This window comes from Muscardinus avellanarius (genome assembly GCF_963383645.1).
Source record: "Muscardinus avellanarius genome assembly, chromosome: 5".
NCBI classification, from domain to species: Eukaryota; Metazoa; Chordata; class Mammalia; order Rodentia; family Gliridae; genus Muscardinus; species Muscardinus avellanarius.
Window position 1 is genome coordinate 51,268,794 of NC_137790.1, and position 27,593 is coordinate 51,296,386.

General features: G+C 40.5%; 1 protein-coding gene across 1 annotated transcript; it reads right to left on the bottom strand.

Annotated features, from left to right (window-relative positions):
* ZBTB11 (zinc finger and BTB domain containing 11) lies at window positions 1–27,593 on the bottom strand (the record flags this gene model as incomplete). Its single annotated transcript, XM_080696354.1, has 11 exons — window positions 27,037–27,593; window positions 23,752–23,987; window positions 22,587–22,818; window positions 16,163–17,007; window positions 15,735–15,911; window positions 10,172–10,417; window positions 7,425–7,569; window positions 5,420–5,537; window positions 2,095–2,253; window positions 1,810–1,985; window positions 1–518 (listed from the first exon to the last, which is right to left on the bottom strand). The coding sequence occupies exons 1-11, from the start codon at window positions 27,344–27,346 to the stop codon at window positions 1–3; spliced, it is 3,162 nt and encodes a 1,053-aa protein (XP_080552480.1). The 5' UTR covers window positions 27,347–27,593.

Consider the following 27,593-nt stretch of genomic DNA (forward strand, 5'->3'; position numbering starts at 1 on the left):
TCACTCTGCTTCTGAAATATGTGCCACCTCTACTTCAACAGTTTGAATAGCTTCTGCGACTTCAGACAGCTTCTGTCCTTGCTGTTGTGCTAACACATAATTAACCACTTGCATAATACTTTGGTCAGAAAGCGTAGATACTGATGGGCACTCTTCAGTAGCGGCAACAGCTTCAAGAACTTCCATAGTTTCTCCCGTCACCACCACAGTCTCAAGTTCTTGATGACAACTGCTTTCTTGTTCCTGCATGTCTGCAGTTAAGATGCTAACAGCATGTTCTACTTGAGTCCCTTGGTTATGAAACTGAAGGGTATCTTTTTCCAGCATAATTTTGCAAGGCACATAGTCTCTGTGGAATTTAGTCATATGTTTACGGAGTGTTCGAGCATCTATGTAGGCTTCGCTACATACAGGACAGACATACGGCCTTTCACCAGTGTGTGTTCGGACATGGCGTTTCAGAGATCGAGCATCAGCCCAAGCTACTCCACATGTTAAGCATTCAAATGGCTTAACTCCTACCAAAAAAAAAAAAAAAAAAAAAAAAAAAAAAAAAATTAAAAAGTGTGATGATATGGAAGCGTTGAAATATACTGAAATTTTCTTGGCAAATACACACACACACACACACACACACACACACACACACACACACACATTTTGGGTGTGGTACTAGGGGTGGAACCCAGAGGCCTTCTACCTCCAGGCTATATACCCTCAGCCCTACTTTATTTTTATTTGTAAAAAGGGTCTCACTAAGTTGCTAAGGGTCTACATTGAGTTGCTAAGGCTGGCCTTAAACCTGCAATCCTCCTGTCTCAGCCTCCCAAGTACTGGGGTTACAGGCAATCACTTACCACACCTGGCTGGCAAATAATATTTTAAAAGTACAGTATACTATATGCCTATTTACCTTGACTATGACAATACTTTTGCTATACTGGGATTGAACTCAGGGCCTCAGGCATGTTAGATAAATGCTGTAGCACTAAGCTACAACCCTAGTCTATATTTATGTTCAGAGTCTCAGTAAGCTGCTAAGGCTGGCCTCAAATTTGCCTCAGCCTGAGTAGATGGGATAAGAGGCTTTATCACACCCAGCTCCCTAGACCTTTGAAAAAATTGTGTTTTGAAACAGTTCTTACCTAAACTGTGCAGATCAGCCTTGAACTGTGCAATTCTACTGCTTCAGTCTCTGCTCTATGATTTCTCTAAAGATGTTCCCATGGACAGAAGTTACTGATAAGCCAATTGTGATAAAACAGGCCTATAATCCTAGTACTTGGGATGATTGCAGGTTCAAGGCCATCCTCAACAACTTAAGCTATTTCAAAATAAAACATAAAAAGGCTTAGGGTGTACTTCAGAGGCAGAAGGCCTGGATTCAATCCCCAGGACGGAGAAAAGAGGGAGAAAAAAAAGTTGCAGATAGGAGCATAATCTTTTTTATTTTTTTCAGTACAGGGGATGAATCCCAGGGGCATTCTACCTCCAAGCTACCCCCCCAACCCTATTTTTTATTCTTATTTTTAAACAGGCTCTCATTGAGTTGTAAAGGGCTTCACTAAGTAGCTGAGGCTGTCTACAAACCGTGATCCTCTTGTCTCAGCCTCCCAAATGCTGGGATTACAAGCGTGCGCCACCATAATAATCTTGTCTATTCATTCACAGCAATCCTACAATCCCAGGATAAGGCAATGGAGCCTTAATAAACATGTGCTGTGGGGCTCTAGTTCACCTCTGTCACTAGGACAGAAAGAACCAGCACTAGCCTGGCTCTTGCGTTCTGTGTATGTGCTGTGTGCTTACCTTCGTGGTTGTTCATGTGTCTTCTATACTCTCTCAGCTGAGTGAACTTTCTTCCGCATTGTTCACACACCCGTTCCAAGTTTTGCTTTGCTCTTCCTTTCTTCCCATGGGTGGCTTTCTTTACATGCCTTCTGAACAAAGCTTTTTCATAAAATTCTTTGCCACATATATTGCACCTAAAATAGGAGAAAAGACCTAAATTATTTTCCCAAAGCACTAGCAGGCACAAGAATCAATCTAAGTATATTTCTCAGTTAAGTTCAAATCCTTCTCAAATTTACCTACCTGTAAGGCTCAGTGACAGAATGAGACTTGACATGGGAATACCAGTCTTTTTTCCAACTATAACACTTATCACAAAATTGGCACTGAAATGGCTTCACACCAAGATGTTTGTTCATATGCTGGCGAAGATCTCTAGCTTCAAAGAAACTTTTTTCACATCTGCAATGAAGATTGGTAACTCAGATCATTTAATCTTTTAAAACAAATTTTCCACAACCTAAGTATATTCTCAAGTTTTTGAAAACTCCCCAAGATGATCCCAAATTTTTAAAAAGTCCTAATTTTCCATCTTACATCAAGGATGCATAGTTTTAAGTTACTTTATCTTTAGGGCATTACATATGTTTGAGAAAGAATCTCACAGAGTTCCCAAAGGCTATTATAGAAGTTTACTGTCCATCCCTCCTCTTCCCTCTCTGCTACCCCTTTTGTATCCACTTCACCCCTTTCAGTCTCTGTCCATGAGTTAAAGGCAGGCTTCACCCTTGACTCTATGGTTTGAACAATTCATGCCATGCCCAAGTCAATCAGAGAACAGCATTCCCTTGGTCAGAGCGATTGACTTAGGGGCGTCCAAATAACTTAACTTGATCTAATCAGAGTGAACTTCAGGGCTCTTACAGGAACTACCAGAAAAGAAGCTTGCCAACGTGGAAATTGAGAGGATGTGAGGCTGAAACCACTGCCACTGCCTTATCCATATGAAGCCTGAGAGAAACCAAGTATTAATCAATCTGAAACCAGATTACAATAAACTACTCAGGCTTCTAGATTTACCTTTCATTCAAGCCAGTTTGGGTTGGGTTTTCTTTCACTTATAATGAAAAATGTGTTGATAATAAACTATTTTAAAATGAATCTAGAGTAAAATAGGAAGCAAAAGGGACTTCAGTTATATGAGAGAGGCCAATAGAATAGTGGAAGGAGGTTGGGGGAAGAAGGTGAGGAAAGAGAATGAGGACTGAGGAAGGGAGCAGTTCAAACAAGGTATGTCCATACAAGGTTTCACTACCAATCACACTATTATGTTTGGAAAGAAAAAAGGAATAGCAGGGATGGGAAGAATATGGAGGGAAATACACCAAGTGATGTGTACCTGTATGTTTGTACACTGTGACTCTCACTGATGTATAATTAAATTATATCTGTAAAAGTATAAAAATAATAAAATTTAAAAGGCTAGGGTATAATGTCCTGGGTTAAATCCCCAGTACCACAAAATAACAGAAAGAATCAACTTCACTGGGATCTCTAGGAACTAATTTAAAAAGTTTACAGTTGAAACTAAATGTTTAATCCAGAACAACAAACTGTTGAATTCTTTTGTGTGGTATTGGGGATTGAACACAGGGGCATTCTACCACCAAGCTATACCCCTAGCCCTATTTTTTAGTTCTTTATTTTCAAACAGGGTCTCTATGCTGTGGAGGGCCTTGTGTGAGGCTGGCCATAAACCTGTGATTCTCCTGTATCAGCCTGCCAAGTACTGGGATTACAAGCATGCACCACCATACCCAGCTCAAAATATTGAATTTTTAAACTTAGCTCAGCCCCTTATCCTTCTCAGAGCCTGAGCTCAGACACACCCTTGAAAATAGCCTGCATTCCCAAAATAGAGTCCTAATACTTTAGGAACTTATTTTATTTATTTTTTGGTGCTGGGGATTAAACCCAGCCTCAAACATGTCAGAAAAGCATGGTATTTCTGAGCTATATCCCCCAATGGTTTCTCCTCTCAGATCTTATTCTGTTGCTCAGGCTGGCCTTGGACTTATGATTTTCCTGCTAAAGGGACTCCCGAAGAACTATGGTTGTTTTGACCTATCTCTGAAGGAGCCTCTCTCTACCTCTATTTATCCAAACTCTTCTATTACTGAGGGTTGGGGGTAGGGAGTTTGTTGCAAATATCAAAAGGTAAAGCATTTACCACTGCCACATTGGGCAAAAAATAATGATTTTGTGTAAATAAATTGAAAGCAAGGAAATAAGATGTTTTGGGGCATAGGATTTTGAAAATCTTCTTTCTGGAAACACAGAAGAGTCCACATGTTTAATCAGAACTAAGGACATGCTTAGAAAAGACGTGAAAAGGCCCTGATCTACGACCTCTAGACGACCCGAATCTGCACAAATAGGAAGTTAAAAGCTAAGGCAGAGCTATAAATTGCTTCAGTATTGGAGGAATTCTAAACTTAGTGGTAATATTTGTACAACACTGGGAATGTACTAAAAGCCCCTAAATAATACATTTAAAAGTGACTTTTTTAGTTGGGCATGGTGGGACACACTTGTAATCCCAGCATGTGGGAGGCAGAGACAGGAAAATTGCGGTTCGAGGGACAGCCTCAGCTACTGAGGACTGAGGCTCTTTGTAACTCAGTGAAACCCTATTTCAAAATAAAGAATAAAAAATAGGGCTGGGGAGTGGCTGGGAGGTAGAATGCCCCTGGGATTCCATCCCCAGTACTGCCAAAAAAAGAAAAAAAAAGGAACTTGTGTGTGTGTGTGCGCACGCACACGCACGTGTCATTAGAAATGACTCAGGGGCATTCTAACTCGGAGCTGCATCACCAGGCCTATTTTATTTTTATTTTGAAACAGGTTCTTGCTAGGTTGATAAAAGTCTCACTATTTGCTGAGGCTGTTTTTGATCCTTCTGACTCAGTCTCACACTGAGATTATAAGTAGGAGCAACCATATCTGGCTAAAGTGATTTATATGAATTTAATCTCAAATATTTAAAAACAAAGATTTCAGGAAGCATTGGGAAAATGAATAGAGCAAGAGAAATAAAGAGTCAGAAAGAAGGATAAGCTAGTAGGGTATCTAGCTCTTTAGAGTAACTGCTTAGAAAGGAACTCTGGCTAGCTGTGGACTACTTTCCTACAGTCCTCCTATGGTGTACAGTGGGAAAATCTCTTTAAGTCACTGTGATTCCTATCTCAATAAAACTTAAAAAATAAATAGCAATACCTAGGCAAAATAAAGATTAAAGTATAATCTAGTAGTAACTTTAAATATTTTCTTATAAAAACAACTTTTTTTTTTGTGTGTGGTACTGGGGATGGAACCCAGGGATATTCTACCTCCGAGCTACACCCCCAGCCTTATTTTTAATTCTTTATTTTGAAATAGGATCTCACTGAGTTGCAAAGGGCCTCACTAAGTAGCTGAGGCTAGTTGTTAACTCAGCTCCTGTCTTAGCCTCCCAAATGCTGGGATTACAAGCACGGGCCACCATGCCCAGCTCATAAAAACAACTTTCAAGTAAACCAAATAAGAAAGTAATGAAATTAACTCAATGTTTCGCATTCTACATACTTACTGAGTACAATGGTAGCCTCGAACCTCAGGTTTTGGCTGATGTTTCTTTAAGTGCTTACTGAGTCCAGAGCCCCTATGAAAAGACTTTCCACAAACTGAGCAAAAGTACTTGGACTCTCCTATAAAATGTAAAAAATGTGTCAAAGATCCAGCAATCAGGTCCTCTTCTAAACAAATATGTGGGGGGTGGGGAACAGGGGTGTGGCTACTGAAATGGAACCCAAGCGCATTCTATTTCTGAGCTATACCCCTATCCCTTTTTTAATTTCTTATTTTGAAACAAGGCCTAAGTTGCTGAGGATCTTACTAAATTGCAAAGGCTGGCTTCAAACTTGCAATCTTCCTGTTTCAGCCTTCCAAGTACTAGGACTATAGACATGCGCCATCATGCTCAACTAAAATAATTTTTTTTTGGTAGTACTGGTGATATAACCCAGGGGTAGTCTACCTCCCAACTATACACCCAACCCTATTTTTTATTCTTTATTTTGAAACAGGGTTTCACTGTGTTGCAAAGGGCCTCACTAAGTAGCTGAGGCTATTTGCAAACCACAATCCTCCTGTCTTAAATGCTCCCAAATGCTGGGATTACAAATGTGTATCACCACACCTGGCTAAAAGAATTTTCTGTCATATTTCAGAAGTTATTTTATCAAGAGTTCATGGAAGCCATGTAATATTGACAAGAGTCTTCTAATGGTAACAACAAAGCTTGTCAAAATCTCTATTTTTCTAGCTGGGCGTGGTGGTGCATGCTTGTAACCCCAGCATTTGGGAGGCTGAGACCACAGGATCATGGTTTGCAGACAGCCTCAGCTACTTAGTGAGCCCCTCCACAACTCAGTTAGACCCTGTTTCAAAATAAAGAATAAAAGCCAGGCGTGGTGGTGCACGCTTGTAATCCTCGCGCTTGGGAGGCTGAGACAGGAGGATCGTGCAGGTTCGGAGCCAGCCTCAGCTACTTAGTGAGCCTCTCAGCCACTTAGTGAGACCCTGTTTCCAAATAAAATATAAAATGGGTCTGGGTGTATAGCCCGGAGGTAGAAAGCCTCTGGGTTCCACCCCCAGTACCACCAAAAATAATAAAAAAAAAAATATTTATTTCCTCTCAAAACTATAGCATAGTCATGCATTGCTTAATGAAAGGGACACTAATCTGAGAATTGTGTCCTTAAGTGATTTCTTTATTGTACAAACATCTAAACTAAGATGGCTATGACACTAGGTAATATAATTTTATGGAACCACTGTTACGTAGAGTCCACTGGTGACTGAACACTGTTATGTGGTACCAGCCTGTTCTAGCAAAGGCTACTACCTAAAGAATGTTTGCATAATCTGTGGTTTGTAAAATAGTAAGAGTTGAATACATGTTCTTGTATCAGGTATTTACAGTTCAGTAGCCATTCCCACATTTTGACTTTAAAGCATCTGAAAATAAGTATGTGCAGAATAAAAATTCTAATGAAATTATAAGCAATCTACCATGTTGACATTTACATCTGCCGCCATTTAACATTCTAGAAGTATGAAGTTTTTTTAGGACTCAGTATTCATTGATTTTTATATACCGTACATATTTTTCTACTTTAAGAGAAATAAAAAGCACATTTTTACATAAGAGTTTTAAAACTAGATTTAAGAAAATCTTTTTTTTGTGTGTGTGGTAGTACTAGGGATAGAACCCAGGGGGGTATTCTACATCTGGGCTATATTCCTAGCCCTATTTTATTCCTTCATTTTGAAACACACTAAATTGCAGATGGCACTAAGTTGCTGAGGCTGGCCCCCAACCTGTGATCCTCCTGTCTCAGCTACCCATGCACTGAGATTACAAGTGTGCAACACCACACCCAGCTTGAGAAAACCTTTTAACTTTGTTTAATAATTAAAAAAACTGTACCCCTATAGCCAGCAGTATCACAATATCTAATATAATTAAAGCACAATCAACATAATAGTAAAGTATATACAACATAGCTATGTCAATATATATTTCTCATTACCTGTGTGAATGCTCATATGTTCCTGAAGACTCCGTTTAGTAACAAATGACTTAACACATAATTCACACTGGAACTGCTTTTGTGATTGATGGAGACTCTGGTGTAATTTTAGACCATGCTTATAGATAAAAGTCTTCCCACAGACCTATGACAGAATAGAAGATATTTTGTTTTGTTTTCAGCCCTGGGGATTGAACCCAGAACCTTGTACATGCTAGGCAAGCTCCCTACCACTGAGCTATGTCCCCAGCCCTAAAGAATGTTTAAGTCAATAAAACAAAAAAGGAAATAGGTGCTGTTTCTGAAGAATAAGAACAGAGAAACTTCCTATTATTTTAAATAAATACCTTAAACAGCCGGGCATGGTGGTGCACACTTGTAATCCCAGCATTCAGGAGGCTGAGACTGGAGGATCACAGTTTACGGACAGTCTTGGCTACTTAGCAAGGCCCTTCACAACTCAGTGAGAACCTATTTCAAAAATAAAAGACTAAAAAATAGGGCTGGGGGTGTAGCTCAGAGGTAGAATGCCCCTGGGTTCCATCCTCAGTACAAAACCAAAACCAAACAAAACCTTTAAATAATATAATTAAATTAAATTTGAATTTGTGTAATTAAAATTATTAGCAAACAACAAAATGAAAGTTGAAACCATAAGTGTCAAAGGTATACTACCTAGTAAATTATTATTATTATTACTTTTCTTTGCGTCACACTTGGCCTATTTTTTATTCTTTATTTTGAATTAAAGTCTCACTGAGTTGCAAAGGGCTTCAGTAAGTAGTAGCTAAGGCTGTTCACAAACTGTGATACTCCTGTCAGCCTCCTAAATGCTGGGATTACAAGCATGTGCCACCATGCCTGGCTACCTAGTAAATTCTTCCATCCATCCATCCATCCATCCATCCATCCATCCATCCATCCATCCATCCATCCTTCCTTCCATCCTTCCTTCCTTCCTTTCTTTCTTTACTAGAGATTAAACCCAGGATCATTCAAGTTCTGAACTACAGCCCCAGCCCTTTTTTTTTTTTTTTTTTTTTTTTGAAAAGTGTCATCTCCCTAAATTGCTGAGGCTGGCCTCACACCTGTGATCCTCATGTCTTGACCTCTCAAGCCCTGGGATTACAGGCATGTGCCACCACACCCAGCTAACTAATAGATTTCTTTTCCAATTCAGTACTTAACGAAAATGAATGCTATTTTCCTTAAATCTATATGACCACTGGAGGAGCACAAAGGAGTACCCAAAAATCCACACACACAAAAAAGATCTTGTGATACCCTTATAAACTGGCAAACAGTACATTTAAGAGAGACTAAAGTTAAATGAACAATATACTCATCTCCTCCTATACATAAAATAGTCTTTCTCAAACTCTGATGAAGAACTTTTTTCTTTCCCCAATCCACTGGGGAGGGAGGTTTGTTAAACATAATCTCACAATAATGTCAAATAGCTGTAAGAATTTCTACATGTTTACTTATTTTTTCTTTTTCTTTTTTGCGGGTCTGGGGATGGAACCCAGGGGCATTCAACCTCCGAGCTACACCCCCTGCTCTATTTTTTTTTTTAAAAGAAGGTCTCACTAAGTTGCAGAGGGCCTAAGTAGCTGAGACTGTCTACAAACCATGATCCACCTGTCTTAGCCTCCCGAATGTTGGGATTACAAGCGTGTGCCACCACGCCTGGCTTACATGTTTACCCTTTTATTTCTGATTTATTTTCCACTGAGCCACCTATTTTGAGTACTGCTACAGTGGAACACCAGAGGCTCAACTATTAGTTGGTATTTAATTTATGAATAAAATTATACTTAGGGCTGGGCTTCAAAATAATTGTGGTGGTGGGGAAAAGGGCAGTGGGTTAGACAGTATGGATAAATCCAGCTGATAATTATTAAAGCTGGGTGAAGGATTCATCCCCTTCTCTTAGAATATACCCTCCCTCATATAATTAAAAACTTAAAAAGGAAATACTTTAAAAAATCTTACTGATTTCAAAGCTGTTTAATTATAAAAAATAGTGGGTCCTGCTTACATGCATAACCAGATGCTACTAAAAACTTTTCACTGGAAACAGCCTAAAGCTAACTAATCAGAAGATTCTTTTTCTTTTCTTGTTAACCCAGGGGCATTCTATCTCTGAGCTACATCCCCAGCCCTATTTTTCTATTTTTAATTTTTTATCTTGAAACAAGGTCTCACTAAGTTGCAGAAGGCCTCACTAACTAGCCGAGGCTGTCTGCAAACCGCAATCCTCCTGTCTCACCCTCCCAAATGCTGGGATTACAAGTGTGCACCACCATGCCCAACAATCACAAGACTCTTTATCCAGAAGTCATATTTTGGCATTTGGTTACCTTAATACTCAGAAAGAGAGAAGAACACATAGCTTGGGGAGGACTTTTTCAAACCAAGGGGACTTGTCTAACCTATCAGTTCCTTTCCAGTCCATCCTTAGCCTACTGAGGGCTAAGGGATGATTAGGATGATGAACTGGGTATCTTCACCCAACAGATCCTCCAGACTTTAATGTATTTCACAAACAAAACAGATTCTTTTTATATTACAACTTCAGAGAGCAAATTAAAGAATAGTGAATCACCCTTAATCTAGGCAACTGAAGAAGTCATTAAGTTTCCTGACATTTTACAAGACTGAGGGTGACTCCAGAATACACCTTAACTAGCATCATCACCATAATTAAGCTGTAATCTTTAATAAACTAAATGTTACAACTTTACCTGGCATGCATGTGGCTTGACACCTGTGTGCTTTAACATATGTATTCGAAGAGAATATAATTTAGGCAATGTTCTTCCACATATGGAGCAAATAAATTCTCGTTTCGTTCTGCCCTTCTCAGATGATGTTCCTGATGCCTCATTAGAGGTGGGATTGGATGAGGATGAAGTTGGTGAGTCTTTTCTGGTGTGTCGAATAAGGTGCGCTCGCAAAGAGGCACTGTACTGAAACTGTTTTTTACATAACTAAAAGAAAAAGTAAACAAATTTGTCTAAATATATTTCTATTATAAAATATAGCATAAAACTCAACTAATATTTCAACTTCCCATCTCTGGAATTTAAAAATCAATAATCACATATGCCATGTAAAAGATAATATGCTAGTTACCAGATCAGAAAGATGGAAGGAATAAAGATTTAGACCCTACTTCAAAGAAGCTTAAAATCTAAACACAGCACAGGATTTCTGTGTAAAAATGTATTTAAGAAGTGGGAGCCGGGCATGGCGGTGCACACTTGGAATCCCAGTATTTGGGAGGCTGAGACAGGAGGATTATGTTTCACAGACAGCCTCAGTTACTTATTGAGGTCCTTTGCAACTAAGTGAGACCCTGTTTAAAAATAAAAATCAAAAATAGGACTGGGGGTGTAGCTCGGAGGTAGAATGCCCCTGGGTTCCATCCCCAGTACCACACACACACACACAAAGAGAAAAATGAGAGAAATGAGGAAAGGACTGGGCTTGAGCTGGCTCTTCAAAAATGTTTGATAGAAACAGAATATTATCGCTATATTACTAATAACTGAAGCAGAAAGAACTGGAAAAAGTAGAAAGGTTAAAGACTAATGGGTTTTTTTTGGTGGTGCTGGGGATTGAAACCAGGGCCATTCTACTTCCAAGCTACACCCCAGCCTGGTTTTTTATTCTTTATTTTGTAACAGGGTCTCACTAAGTTGGAGAGAGCCTCACCAAATAGCTGAGACTGGCCACAACCTGCGATCCTGTCTCAACCTCCCAAGTACTGGGATTACAAGAGTGTACCACCACACCCAGCTGACTAATTTTTACCTTGTAGTTGCTAGGGATTCGTGGGAGATGTATGTATGTATGTATGTATGTATGTATGTATGTATGTATGTAGTGCTGGGGATTGAACTCAGGGGCATTCTCCTGCCGAACTACATCCCCAGGCATATATTTTTATTCTTTATTTTGAAACAAAGTCTAAGTTGCAGAGGGCCTAAGTAGCTGAGGCTGGCCACGAACCTGTATCCTCCTATTTCAGCCACCCAAGTACTGGGATTATAAGTGTGCACCACCACACCCGGCTTTTTTTTTTTAAATCAAAATACATGCTTATTGTCTACAAAACATTTGAAGAAGAGACAGTAATAAGAACTGAACCCAGGGGCACTTCAGCACTGGACTACATCCAGAGCCCTTTATAGTTTAAACTACAGTATCCCCACACCTGGCTACAATTCTCTTTCCCCTTTGGTACTGGAGACTGAACACACGGGTGTTCTACCTCCAAGTTACAGCTCTAGGCCTTTTATTTACTTTTTATTCTGAAACAGGGTCTCCCTGAGTTGTTGCAGCTGGCCTTGAACCTGATATCCTCCTGTTCCAGTCTCCCAAGAACTGGGATTTACAGGCCTACTTCACTCTCTATATTAACTTTGGAAACTAACATATTTACTGGTTGCCATTTCTCTTCTTTATCCCATTCCCTACACACGTATAAGTTCCTACTACCCTAATTTAAAAATAGTTATATTCGTGTTTTATTCGCTTGTAAATTTTAGGAAAAGTTGAGCCACAGGATGAACTATGAGCCTTTCCTGTTTATTTTTTTTTTTGGGGGGGGTGCTGTACTTGGGATTGACCCTAGCCTAGCATGCTAGACAAATGTTCTACCACTGAGCAACATTCCTAGCCTTTTAAATTTTGAGACAAAATTCATCTTTTTTTTTTTTTTTTTTTGAGTACTAGGGATTGAATCCAGGGATACTCTACCTCTGAGCTACAACCCTAGCCCTACTTTTTTTAAATTTTATTTTAAAACAGGTTCTCTAAGTTGCTGAGGGCCTCCCTAAATTGCTGAGGCTAGATTCAAATCTGTGACACTCCTGTCTCCATCTCTCAAATACTGGGATTACAGTCATGCGACAACACACCCAGTCCAGTTACGATTTCTAAGTTGCCCATGGTTGAGCTGAAACTTGAGGCCCTCCTGCCTCAGCCCCCCAAATAGCTTACATTAAAAATATCACTATGTCCAACTTCCTTTTTCCTTGTATTTAGTACTAATTCTTCACTAAATTTTCAACTGTCTACTGAGAAGTGTGTGTGTGTATGTGTGTGTGTGTGTGTGTGTGTGTGTGTGTGTGGTAGTGGGGATGAAACAGAACCCAGGGGCTTTTTACCTCTAGGCTACACGCCCAGGCCTATTTTTTATATTTTATTTGGAAACAGGGTCTCACTAAGTTTATTTAAAACACACAATCACCTATGTCTTGTTGCAAGCAACTGAAACTGGTTGCTCCCTATGCTTGGTACACAGCTTTATCTGGGGATCTCCCTTTACTACTATCTATATTTTACCCACCTGCATCCTTTCAAACTTTATATTATCTCTAGACTAATTATAATACCTAATAAGATAAAAATGTTAAGTAAACTGTTGTTACATTCAGGAACTAAAACAAGAAAAAGTGTATGTTTTTGTTTCATAGATTTTTTTTCATTTATCTTCTAAGTCATAGTTTGTGAGAGTTTGTGTGTTTTTTACTACAGTCTTAAGATTCCTTAAAGTTGCTTTGTGTGTGTGTGTGTGTGTGTGTGTGTTAAGGGGGATTGAACCCTAGGGTGTTCTACCTCTGAGATACACCTTCAGCCCGATTTTATTTTTTTTATTTGAAACAGGGTATCACCAAGTTGCTAAGGCTGGTCTTGAACCTGCGATCCTCCTGTCTCAGCGTCTAAAGTACTGGTATTATAAGTGTGTGCCACCATGCTCAGAAAGTTGCTTTTGTTCTTGAAATGTTTTCTCATGAATCTGATGATTCCTGATGCCTATCTATATTTCAGAATAAAATATTAAAAAAAATTTTTTTAGCCAGGTGTGCTGGTACATACCTGTAATCCCAGTTATTTGATAGGCTGAGAGAGAAGGATCACAGGTTCACGGACAAACTCAGTAACTTAGTGAGACCCGGTTTCAAACTAAAAAATAAAATAGGACTGGGGTTCAATCACCAGTACTTTAAAAAATTTTGTTTTGTACTGGGGATTATACCCACAGGCATTTCACCTCCAAGCTAAACCTCTATCCCTTTCTATTTTGAAATATGGTCTCATTAAGTTGCTCAGTGTTTTCCTAAACTGCTAAGGCTGGCCTCCAATTTGTGATTCTCCTGTCATAGCCTTCTAAGTACTGATACTATAGGCATGCAACCCACTCAGCTCAGAATATGAAGTGCATCTTTAATGACATATTTGAACTTAGATTCTTTGCCATAGCCCTTAACTGCTATACAACTGCAACCAACCATTTTATGGTATTTCCCCTCTGAGTCAACTTTACAGAGGCCTTCCCATTCCCCTAGTTTCTTATTGTCACCAACTTTAATTAGGATGATTTGGTGCACAGCACAAAGGGCCTCCTCCAACTTGACACATGTTGGTTCATCATGGTTGAATTGCAAGCACACAAAAAAGCTTGGTGCTTATCTAAGACTATGGCAGCTTTGGGAATTCCACATGCTATCCACCATGAATGAGGGAGACCTTGTAAAGCAGTACTGACTGATGTCCACTACACCTCCAATGCCAATGCCTTCCTCTACAGAAGTGGGTTACAGGTGAAGCCAAATAGCCACATTTTGAATGCGCCCAAGCCTTAGCCTCTGCATGACTCAGCAGCAGGAGGAAAAGACTGAATTCGTGTGTGTGTGTGTGTGTGTGTGTGTGTGTTACTGCAGTACCAGGGTTGGAACCCAGGGGTATTCTACCTCCGAGGTATGCTCAAGGCCCTTCCTTTTTTTTGCGGTACTGGGGATGGAACATTGGGGCATTCTACCTCTAAGCTACAACGCCAGCCCTATTTTTTATTCTTTATTTTGAAACAGGGTTTCACTGAATTGCAAAGGCCTCACACTAAGTAGTAGCTGAGGCTGTCTGCAAACCATGATCCTCTTGTCTCAGCCTCCCAATGCTGGGATTATAAAGCATGCTCCACCACGCCCGGCTCTCAGTCCTATTTTTAATTCTTAATTTTGAAACAGGGTCTAAGTTGCAGAGGGCCTCACTAACTAGCTAAGGATAGCTGAAAACTGGCGACCCTCTTGTCTCAGCCTCCCAAATACTGAGATTACAAGCATGCGCCACCACACCAGGCTTCAATATATATATATATATATATATATATATATATATATATATATATATATATATATGTTGTTTTGGAAGGGGCAGGTCTGGGGATGGAACCCAGGGGCATTTGACCTCCAAGCTACATCCCCTGCCCTATTTTTTTATTCTTTATTTTTGGTGGTACTGGGAGTGGAACCCAGAGGCTTTCTACCACTGGCATATACTCCTAGACCTATTTTATATTTTATTTGGAAACAGGGTCTAAGTTGCTGAAAGCCTCACTAAGTAGCTGAGGCTGGCTTCAAACCCGTGCGATCCTGTCTCAGCCTCCCAAGCGCAGGGATTACAGGCATGCGCCACCGCATCTGGCTTATTCTTTATTTTAAAACAGGGTCTCACTAAGTTGTGGAGGACCTCACTAAGTAGCTGAGGCTGGCCGTGAACCACGCTCCGGTCTCAGCCTCCCAAATGCTGGGATTACAAGCGTGTGCCACCACGCCTGGCTTTCAGTTTATATTTTTTGATGATCTTTTTACTATTTTCTTACTATGGTTTCTTTCTTTTTTTTTTTTTTTTGGTGGTACTAGGGGTAGAACCCAGGGGCTTTTCTACCTCTGGGCTATACTCCCAGACCTATTTTATACTTTATTTGGAAACAGGGTCTCACTAAGCTGCTGAGAGCCCCATAAAGTAGCTGAGGTTGGTTTTGAACCTGTGCAATCCTCCTGTCTCAGCCTCCCAAGCACATGCGCACCACACCAGCTTACTATGGTATGGTTTCAAGAGGAAGCAAAGAAGCTGGGTGTGACAGTGCACGCCTGTAATGTCAGTACTTGGGAGGCTGAGACAAGAGAATCACAGGTTTGAGGACAGTCTCATCAAGTAGTGACTCTCATCAACTTAGGTTCTGTATCAAAAAAATAAAATAAAATAGGGGTGGGGGTATAGCTCAGAGGTAAAATGCCCCTGGGTTTGATCCCCAGTACTACAAAATAAAATAGAGGAAAAAGAGGTAAATCACTGAATATTTGAGGGGAAAAGTAAATGACATGTATGAATGAGATAAATGATTCTTACATCAATTTAAGAGAAATAGAATTCAGTGGTAAGAATAATAACCAATCAATAAGCTGGATTCTATTTATGAGTTTAGAGCCACCTTCAATGATCTTTCCAGATACTTACTGGACATTTGTACTCTCTAGCTCTTTCATGTTTCAGTGTGTGCATTATAAAGGCATACCGTCTCTGAAAAACCATTCCACATTCCCCACATTTATGGGACACTTCTTCGGTGTTCTCCTTAGATTCCCTTTTTGGCTGTTTCATCTTTTTCCCTCTTTGAACTAATTTTTGGGCTACCTAGTTGAGGAACAGAAAACAAAAATCTAAGTGAATATATACATTTGATTTTTAAGGCCATGTATCAAGTTTTATATAACAAAAATATCTCAAGTTCATATTACCTTATTAAAACAGTATTTCAAACTTGAAGTTGCTCTCTTATATCCATTTCCCCTCCCCAATAATTTTTTCCTTAGGTATAAGTTCATTACCAGAATGCTTTCAATCTAAAGCTAAAACTACAAAGGTCAACTCTTTTAACATCATACCTGTTGAACTGCTGACTTGGGAATGGCTTTCCGTTTTGGCAGCTTTTTTTCCATTCCCTTGTGTAGTCGGATATATCCCCCTTCATTAACAGAACGCTGCCGAAGCCTACTTCTGTAAGTATCATCCTCAGGATCAGGTTCTGTCTTTGTTATTGGTGTAACTTGACTTTCCTGATCTTTTAAAGGTTGATCAAAGTTTTCCCCATGTTTTGAAATGTCTTCAACACAGATATCCTCAGTTGATGTATCATTTCCTGTATCACTGTTCTCTTGAGAGCTGCTGATTATATTCTCTTTTGAAAGTTTAGGATGAAAATTAGAAACTGTACCATCCTCACTGATGTTTGAAGTTTCCAGTTCCATCTGGTTGTTTTTTGTTACTAAATCAACAGATTCAATTTCAGGATGGGAATCAGTTATACATTCCACAGAAGACAAAGCAGCTTCAGCTGCTGAAGAAACCTGGGGCTCAGGCTGTCGTTCTAGCTCTCCATTCTGCTCAGCTTCTGGCAAGTCTCCATTTACCAGCAGTACAATTTCACAATCCCCAAGTTCACTAGATAAAGTCGTTGCAGTACCCTCATTGCTAGCGATAGGAGGTGCTATACTTCCATTGTGTTCTGATAAGTCCTGGGTAGATGCGACTGTTTGTACTTCACCCTTCTTATACACTGTTAGTTGCTTCTCTTCCATTAGCTTATGTACACTTTCACAAATTTCTAAAACTTCTGACATGAAAAGGTGACGAGCTAAAATGGCAACATCAGCCATGCTACAGAAGTCAAAACTGAGTACGGAAGTATAGGCAAATTCCAGCAGAGGAAGAAAGCTTGCCTTACAAAAACCTATATGAAACAAAAAAGGTAGGGCATTAAAAAAAAAAGTCAATCATCATTAAACCACCCTATAAGAATAATTAACATAGAATTATGACAATATAAAATATAATACAAGACAATTATGACTATTTATTCTGCCATTAATTACCCTTGGATTTGCTTTCTGTTCTGGCTGTTTGACTCGTTTTGATGAGCCAAGTCGCTCAATACCTAATAATAGAAAATAATATCAGATTTACTACCTCAAGAGTTGTTGTAAGGCAGTCATTTTCAAACTGTACTCCTTAGAACCCTGTGGGGGGGTCCTCAAATTCCCCTCAAGAATCAGCTGCTGGAGAATGGAGGGTATAAAAAAAAGGGAGGTAGGTGAGTAGGTAGGGTTCAACCAACCTGTTCCCTAACCTCACTTCAATAAGTATAGGTTTATTTGTTAATCAAATAGTCCACATAAAAATTTAATTTAAATTTAACAAAGTATTCTACAACTAAAAATTAAGAACTAAGGCAGGAATCAGCAAAATTTTTCTTAAAAGAGTCAGATGATACACATTACAGGCCATAAAGTTGTCAAGATGCCTGCTCCAAGTACTCAGCTCTGACACTGTAGCTAGAAAGTAGATGTGCACAATGGGCATGGCTGCGCTAATACAACCTTCTTTACAAATGGAGGAAAGTGACAATGGCCCTGGGGCTGTAGTTTGCTTATTCTGAATTCAAAGATATGTGTATTTATATATTTTGTATATAAATATACATAATATCTATTACATATGTATATAATATATATATATAATATTTATATATATAAATTGTACTCTTTGTGTGTGTGTGTCTGTGGTACTAGGGATTAACCCAGACTTTCTACTTCCAAGCTATGGCCCAGCCCTATTTTCTTTCTTTATTTTTTTGCAGTACTAGAGATTAAACCCAGGAGCATTCTACCTCCGAGCTATAGTCCCAGTACTATTTTTTATTCTTTATTTTGAAAACAGGGTTTCACTAAGTTGAAATCTTACTAAGTGACTGTAACTGAGGCTGGTGACAACCTACGATCCTCCTGTCTCAGCTTCCCAAGTACTGGAATTACAAGTGTGGGACATCACATCTGGCTGTATTTTTTTATTGCCAAGCAGGGTCTTGCAAAGTTGTGGAAGACCTCATTAAGTTACTGAGGCTGGCCTCAAACCTGCTATCCTGTCTCAGCTTTCCCAGTACAGGGATTGCAGGTGAGCATCATCACACCCAGCTTATATTCTTATTTTATGTGGGAGAATATGGTCAGAACTTGACTCTCAAAAGTCATTTTTAATTTTCAATATTCACATCATTAAAAATATCAGACAAAACCATTATACAGTGATAATTCTATGAGTAGATTACTAAGAAGTCATATAAGGCTAAAGGTGAAGCTTAGTGGTAGGACATGTTTTCAAGGTCCTGAGTTCTATTTATATTTCTATCCCCATCTCCTCCCAAAAAAGAATTTGTACAGCTTTCTTTAGTTTTTTTAATATAGTAAAAATATTTCCCCTTCTTACATTAGATGATATAAATATATACTAACACATCTTGATTTTTTCTTATATAATAATTTATCTTAAATTAGAAAGGTTTATTACACAGAGAGCCAATGCAATCTTTCAAAAACTCTTACTTGCTGTTTCAGTTTTGACTCAAAATATGCAAAATGTGACACTTTTATATAACCAGCTAGTGAACATACAACTATAAAGGAAAGACTTAAACTGAGATAAGACAGGAATCAGAATGAAAATGAGGCCTCAGCAACTTAGTAAGATCCCGTTTCAAGAAAAATAAATAAAAATTTTTAAAAAGCCAGGTGCAGCTGTGCACACCTCTAATCCCAGTACTAATGAGGCTGAGACAGAAGAAGTTCATGGCCAGCCTCAGCAACTTAGCAAGGCCTTCCTTGTGCAACTTATAAGTGAGATCTTATTTCAAAAAGAAAAAGGGTGGAAGTACAATCTTCAGTACCAGACACAAACACAAACTAACTAACTAAATAAATAAATACATAAATAAGGGCTGGGGGTATAGCTCAGAGGTAGAAAGCCCCTAGGTTCAATCTCTAGTAAAACACAAGCATACACACACAAAGTCAGTAAGAATTTTAAGGACTGTAAAAGGAAAAATAAAGAGAAAATAAATTAGGTACTATAATTATCAAGTACTGAAAATAAAGAAATGACACAGTAAAGAGCAAAGGACCATAAAAGCAAGCTGCCCTCAAAGAGAAAGATAAAAACAGAATCTCTAAAAATGGAACACAAATTAGATAAATAATAAGTTAAACACAACGAAAAAATGAATAAACTAAAAATTTCCAGCATAAACTACAAAGAGTTGGACAAAATATGAATGAGACACTAAGAGACATAGATGATGAAGTGTGGATATCTGTCTCGTTAGTTTCAGAAAAACAGAAGAGAATGAGGTAAAGACAATTTTTGGGCTGAGAATGCAATCTTTCAAAACCTATTCAGGATGTCCAACAGTTTCCATGCAAGACAGAAGTCAGGGATCATTATACCCAATTAAAAACAAAACTCTAGAAATATATTTAAGTAAACATCTAAAACAAGATCAAGGAGACTGAAAATTAAAAATAAGCCAGGTGCGGTGGTGCACATCAGTAATTGGTATTACATCAATAATACCAATACTTGGGAGGCTGAGAAAGAATCACAGGTTTGAGGCTAGCCTCAGCATCTTAAGAGAGGTCCTTGCCAACATACTGAGACTCTTTCAAAATAATAAAAAAAAAAAATAAGTAAGATAGGGCTAGGCGAGATAAACAGAGGAAGCTGATTAGGAAACAAAAAATACTATTCACACTGCTATAGTAATAGCAACCAAAAACAGAATTTAACAGTGAACAATGAAGAAAGCCACTACATAAAAGATAGTTTATCATAAAGGAATAATCCTAAACTGATACTGCACCTAACATGGCCTCAAGATATGTGAAATAAAAACTGGATAAACAGACAAATGAATCACATTAATTAATGTTCTAAAATACCTTCTTCAGTAATTGATAATCAAGCACACAAAATCAGTAAATAAAAGAATAATTTGCTGGGCATGGTGGTGCATGTATGTAATCCAAGTATTTGAGAGTGTGAGACAGGAAGCTCACAGATTCAAGGACAGCCACAGAAAGTAGTGAGACTATCATCAACCTAGTGAGAGCCTGTTTCAAAACAAAAAGAAAATAAAATCCAGGCATGGTGGCACACACTTGTAATCTCTGTACTTGGGAGGCTGAGACAGGAGGATCATAGGTTTGAGCTAGCCTCAGCAACTTAGTGAGGCCTTCCACAACTTAGTGAGACGCTTTTTCAAAATAAGGAATAAAAAATAGAGAAGGGGATGTAGCTCGGAGGTAGAATGCCCCTGGGTTCAAACCCCAGTACCTCAAAAAAGGTTAAAAAAAAAAAAAAAAGGTCTGGGGATGTATCTCAGAAGCAGAATGCCTCTGGGTTCATTCCCCGGTACCACATAGCCACACACAAAATTAAATAATTAAATATTGCACTGGAAAAAAAAAAAGCACTCCCATCAAGCAAAGTAACACTTGTGAAAATAACACTACAGCCAGGTATGGTGGCACACACTTATAATCTCAGTATTTGGGAGGCCGAGACAAGAAGTTGAGCAGTTGGAGGCCAGTCTCAGCAACAGACCAAGAGCCTGTTTTAAAATAAAAATAAAATATGTCTAGGATTGTAGCTTTGGGGTAGCATGCCCTGGTGTTCAATCTCTAGTACAAAAAAGGGAAAGAAAGTATAGAAATATACACATTGTACTATACTCCTATCTTCTTTTTATTTTATTTTTTAATATTTTTCTACCTCCAGGCTATATACCCAGACCTCTATTATACTTTATTTGGAAACAAGGTCTAAGTTGCTGACAGCCTCACTAAGTAGCTGAGGCTGGCTTCGAACCGGTGCAAAGCTCCTGTCTCAGTCTCCCAAACTCTGGGATTACAAGTGTGCACCACCATACCTGGCTCCAATCTTCTTTTTATTTTATTTATTTATTTATTTTTTGTGGGTCTGGGGATGGAACCCAGGGGCATTCGACCTCCGAGCTACACTCCCTGCCCTATTTTTTATTCTTTATTTTGAAACCGGGTCTCACTGAGTTGCAGAGGGCCTCACTAAGTAGCTGAGGCTGTCCGTGAACCGAGATCCTCCAGGTCTCAGCCTCCCAAATTCTGGGATTACAAGCGTGCGCCACCACGCCCGGCCTATCTTCTTTTTAAATACATATAAATTCTAGTTCAGGAAAGAGAAAGTCAAACTAGTCTTTTTTTTTTTTTTTTTGTGGTACTAGGGATGGAACTCGGGCATTCTACCTCCGAGCTACACCCACCCCTCCCTCCCTCCCTCCCTCCCCCCCCCCTCTCTCTCTCTCTCTCTCTCTCTCTCTCAGCTACACCCCTATCTCCCTATCTCTCTCCCTCTCTCTCTCTCTCCCTCTCTCTCTCCCTCTCCCTCCCTCTCTCTCTCTCTTTCTTTTGGTGGTACTGGGGTTCCTGGAAACCCTTCTACCTCCAGGCTACACTCTCAGACCTATTGTATGCTTTTTATTTGGAAACAGGGTCTCTTAAGCCAGTGCAGCTGGCTTCGAAACTGCGTGATCCTCCTGTCTCTGCCTCCCAAGCATGGGGATTACAAGTGTGTGCCACCAGGCCCGGCTTTTTATTCTTTATTTTGAAACAGGGTTTCACTGAATAGCAAAGGGCCTCACTATCTCACTAAATAGTTTAGGCTGTTCCCGAACCCAGATCCTCCTGTCTCAGCCTCACAAATGCTGAGATTACAAGTGTGCACCACCATGCCTGGCTTTAAACTAGTCATTTATAACAACAGCAATAATAACTAAAAAAACCTAACCTGAAAATTTTATTTTTCTACACTGATGGTTTTTTTACACTGATAGTTTGACCTAATGATTTTTAATTTTTTTTTAATTTTTAGTATTGATGACTGAACTCAAGGGCATTCCACTTCTGAACTATACTTCCTGTCTTTTTTTTTCTATTTAATTTTTGAAATATAGTCTTGTTGAGTTGCTGAGGCTGGCCTCAAACTTGTAATCCACCAATATCAGCCTCCAAAGTACTGGGATTATAAGCATGTGTTACCAAACCCACCTAATGATTAATCTTATATAAAAAGACAAATGTACTCCTTGTATAATCACATCTCACACAAATTAAGATATAAAGAGGCAATTTAAAAATAGCATTTTCATTTAGTGTAATAATACCAATGCAGTTGTGGATTTCCTTCAAACTGTTTTTATCTATTTAAATTCCAGAAATAATTCTTCTGTTACAACTTTCTGGCCTAAGAAGCCAGAAAAAGGCTGTTAAGAACAGCCTTTTCTATAACTCTTGAAAGACTTGCTAAAAAGAAGTGCCTTTAAAGTTGAGTCGGTCTACTTCTATAATTAAGCCTTTATGTTAGCATAAATTCTGTGTTTGGAGCACACACATATACACAAACCTCTTCTACTCATACCATAAAGCAAGGGTATTAGAAAATTCTTACCAGAAAGATCCACCACAGCCTCATGACTGGAAACAGCGCCTTTTTCAATAAAAAGATCTCGAAAATATTCACTATTAGCTGACAAAACAGACTTATGAGCTTTGTACTCTTCTCCTTCAATTAACAAAGTAACATCACAGAACTGGTTGGAAAGTCTCTGTTCATTCAGCTGTTTCAAGACAGCCTGGCAATGTTTCGGAGAAGATCGTTTTACCACTCCTTTGGTGTCAACCTGTCACAAGATGGAGATCAAGGTGTATTATATATCATCTTTATCTTTTACCCTTAAAAGAAATAATCCTTCTTGTTAGGTATAGATAAATAACCCTCTATTCTTTTCTTGTTATTTATGTCTCTAAATTATTAAAAAGATATACTACCCTTGCTATTTTCTACATTTATTCTACTTGACATAGTAAAAACCTGTTATCTCACTTCTTGCTATCTCTTCTTACTGATTATAAATTTGATGTATGAAATGGACAAAGGGCAACAAACAAACAAAAACTAGCTGGAAAACTACAACTCAAACCCTAGCTAGATTAATCTTACCTTCTATATGACCCAGAGACTACTCCAGAAAAATAGCTTGCCTACCTGTATTAATACATCATTACAAAGATATATTAAAGATGGGGTAATTAACAAAGAGCCAAGCCAAGAGGATATTAAGTTCATTCTAGAGAAGAGCAATATTTATGACCAGTGAAAAAACAGTACTAACATACTTTTAGCTTATATAACAACTTACTGCAAGACCCATTTTTGTCTTACTCAGTAAGATCTACTTCAGACATAAATACCTGCTTAAATCTTCAACATCAGTGCCAATAGCTAAGCAGGGTCAGTGGATTTTTTTTTTTTTTTTGGTGGTACTGGGGGTAGAACCCAGGGGCTTTTCTACCTCCAAGCTATACTCCCAGGCCTATTTTACACTTTATTTTGAAACAGGGTCTCACTAAGTTGCTGAGAGCCTCACGTAAGTAGCTGAGGCTGGCTTCGAACTTGTTCAATCCTCCTGTCTCAGCCTCCCAAGCATGGGGATTACAAGCATGCGCCACCACGCCCGGCTTGCGTTAGTGGTTTATAAAAGAAAATTCACCAAGCCTGCAAATAGTAATACAATAGTTCAAAATGTTAAAGCTAAATGGAAAGTAATACTTACAAAGACAAGTTCATGTTTGGATACTGGCTTCTTTTTTGAAGATTTAGAGGCTGTAGTTGGAAGTGAAGTAAAGTTGCTCAGGTCATCCTCTGATTCATTACTTTCTTCTCCAGATTCAAGGTCTAGTCCCAATTCTTCCAGCATTTCTGAAGCATCTGATATTGGACGAGAACGATCTAGTTTCTCCTGGCATTTGCTACACTGTTTAATGTAATCTTTGACTTGCTTTAATATACCTATAGTAAAAATAAAAACAAGTCAAATTTCAGAAAATTGAAGATTATATCATTACTTAATTTGGGTATACTAATGTATGATTAAGTGCAAATGTGTAAACACACTCAAGTCCATAAAGAATGTTAAGTAGCAGGTGTGATGGCCCATACTTGTAATCCTAGTGCTTGGAAAACTGAGACAGGAAGATTACAGGTTTGAGACCAGCCTCAGAAACTTAGCGAGGCCCTCAGCAATTTAACTCGACTGTTTCAAAATAGGGCATAGCTCAGAGACAAATACCCCTCAGTTCAATCTCCAGTAACACACACACAGCAAGGGGTGGTGGTGCACGCTTGTAATCCCAGCATTTGGGAGGCTGAGACCGGAGGATCACGGTTTGAGGACAGCCTCAGCTACTTGGTGAGGCCCTCTGCAACTTAGTGAGACCCTGTTTCAAAATAAAGAATAAAAAATAGGGCAGGACATGAAGCTTGAAGGTCGAATGCCCCTGGTTTCCATCCCCAGACCCACGGGGGGGGGGGGGGGGTGGTTAAGCTCAGCATCTGAAGCACACCTATAAACCTGTAATCATTTTTTCTTTTCTTTCTTATGGTACTGGGATTGAGCCCAATAGCATTCTACTCCTGAGCTACACTACCAGCCCTATTTTATTTTTTACTGGAAAACAGGGTCTCACTAAGTTGCTTATAACATCCTTAAATTGGTAAGGCTGGCTATGAACATGTGATCCTCCTGTCTCAGCCTCACAAGTACTGAGATTAGAGACATATGCTACCATATCAGGCTGAGACCTTTTTCAAAAAAAAAAAAAAAAGAAAGAAAAGAAAAAAAAGAAGCCAGGCATCAGGCATCGTGGCAAATGCTTGTAATCCTAGTACTTGGAAGACTGAGATAAGAGAATCCCAGGTTTACGGCCAGACTCAGCTACTTAGTGAGGCAATCCACAATTAAGTGAGACCCTGTTTCAAAAAATAAAATAAAAATCTGGGCGTGGTGGTGCATGCTTGTAATCCCAGTACTTGTGAGACAGGAGGATCCAGGTTCACAGCCAGCCTCAGCTACTTAGTGAAGCCCTTTGCAACTTATTGAGACCCTGTTTCAAAAAATAAAGAATTAAAAAAATAGGACTGGGGGTATACCTCGGAGGTAGAATGTCCCTGAGTTCCATTCCTAGTACTGCAAAAAGTAAATAAATAAAACATAAAATAGGGCTGGAGGTGTAGACTGAAGGTAGAATTCCCGTGAGTTTAACCCCCAGTTCCACAAAAATAAAAAATAAGAATAAAAACTAAGAAGCACTGGAGGTGTAGCTTGAGACAGACTGCTCCTCTGGGCCCAGTATTAAAAAAAAAAAAAATCAAATAGGTGAAAACAAAGTAATTTCTACACCCACATGTAAAAGCTTGATCAATGTTACCTTAGGTTGTAATTACTATCTTTAACACATACTATGCCCAAGACATTAGTTCAACAAAATATTGTCTGCTCAAACCAATCCTAACAAAATGGAGTGATCACCCTGTATTTATTCTTCAGCATTGTTTCTGTAATTTAATTCAGTTATTTCTAAAATGGAAATAAATTAAGAAAAAGCATTTAAGAATATACATCTGGAGTGTTTCTGAAAGCATGAAATAATGCTCTGTGGAACAAAAGGACTACTCAGCAGTTTGTAAATGAAAAGGTTTAATGATAAAGTTATAAACTGAATAAAACTTACACTAGTATTGTAATCTAATTTCTGTATTCACAGGTTAAGTAACCAAGATTCCTGAGTTAATTTCTACAGTGCTACATGAAGAGAGGGAGAATCCTTCCTAACAAAACTTCACTGTGTGTGTTGTATTGAGGCCATTACTGGGGATTAAACTCAGGGGCGTACTTCTTCTGGGCTAAACCCCCAACCTTCTTTCTTTTTTTCTCTCTCTCTCTTTCTTTCCTTTCTTATCGTGGATTGAACCCGGGGGGGGGGGGTCTACCTCTGAGCTACACCCCTAGCCTTATTTTATTCGTTATTTGGAAGCGAGGTCTCACTAAGTTGTAGGGGCCCTCACAAGTTGCTAATGCGGGCTGTTGGCCGCGAACCTGCACCTGCGTTCCTCCTGTCTCAGCTCCATAAGTACTGGAATTACAAGTGTGCGCCACCACGCCCGGCCAACTCCAGCACGTGTACTAGGATTGCCGGCATGCACCACCACGCCCAGCACTCCTCTTATGTGGCGGCTGTACACTTCCCTAATTCTAGCCGGGCAGTTTAATATCTACCAACTTCGTGGAAAGGAAAGGTGGTTGAGAAAACAAAAGCACCTGCGGTCCTCCTTAACGCTGGTTCCCAAAGAGTCAAGAGATTTGAGGTTTTTTCTGACGACTGAGACCCGTTAGTAACCAAGGCTCTTCTGCATATACTCAGCGCCTCGCCATTCCCCAGCCGCTCTTCCCAGGCGCAGATGGAAGAGCGTCAGAGCGTCTAGAATTAGGAGTATCTGATACTTTATAACCCTTGCACCGCAAAACCAGGTAGGAGACCACGGTTCACACCATCACTTCTCAGCACTTCTGCACAAAACTGCACTATTCCTCACTGACACCGTGGTAGCGGAATCTGGGAACCGCGGGCCAGAAAAGCCTCTGACCGCCCGGCCCCGCGGCGTCACTGGGGTCTTGGGGCCGGGGCATCAGTGCGGGGGCCGGGTCGGGGCGTCAGTGCGGGCGGGGGGCCGGGGCATCAATGCCGGCCGGGGACCAGGGCATCAGTGCGGGCAGGGGGCAGGGGGCCGGGGCATCAGTGCGGCCGCCGGGTCCGGGCGTCACTGCGGGCGCGGGGCCGGGGCGTCTGTGCGGGGGCCGGGTCGGGGCGTCACTGGGGGCGCCGGGTCCGGGCGTCAGTGCGGGCGCCGGGCACCGGGCGGGGCGGGCCGGGCGCGCAGGCCCCACCCCGGGCGAGGGTCCGCCCCCGCGGCCGGCCTCCTTCCTGTGGAAGTGCGGCGGCTTTCGCGTCCCCCACCCTCAGTCGCCGCGGAGCCGGCGCCGGCCGCGCTCGCCGCTCACCTCGCCACCAGTAGGTCTTGGACAGGTCGTGCCAGGTCTGGTGCCGGGTGTGGTGCGTGCCGCCGGGGCCCAGGTGCGCCGCCTCGATGAGGCCCCGGCGCCGCTCGGGCTGCAGCACCACCTCCAGCTCCGCGAAGGTCTTGCGGTGCCGCTGCCGCCGCTGGTAGTACAGAGTCCCGCCGCGGACCACGTAGCAGGCGGCGGCCTTGCGGATTTTGCGCTTGACATTGCCCTCGGTGCCCGGCGCGTACGGCTCGCGCTCGTTCGTCAGGTAGCGCAGGATGGCCCGGTAGCTCTCCTCGCTTGACATCGCGCACGGCGGCTCCCCGAGGGCGCCTGTCAGCGGCGCGGGAGGGAGGCCGCGCACTGTCCGCGGCGCGGGCGGCGGCGGCACTCCGCGGCGGACCAGTTTCAGCCCTGGTGAGTGCTCATCCACGGCGCCCGCAGCGCGGCGGGAGAACGGACGAGTTTGTAACCAGGGGGAACTGCACTTCTCCAGCGCGCGGGATCCGCTGGCGACTGACAAAATGGCTGCTGCACCACCGGAAGTGACGCAC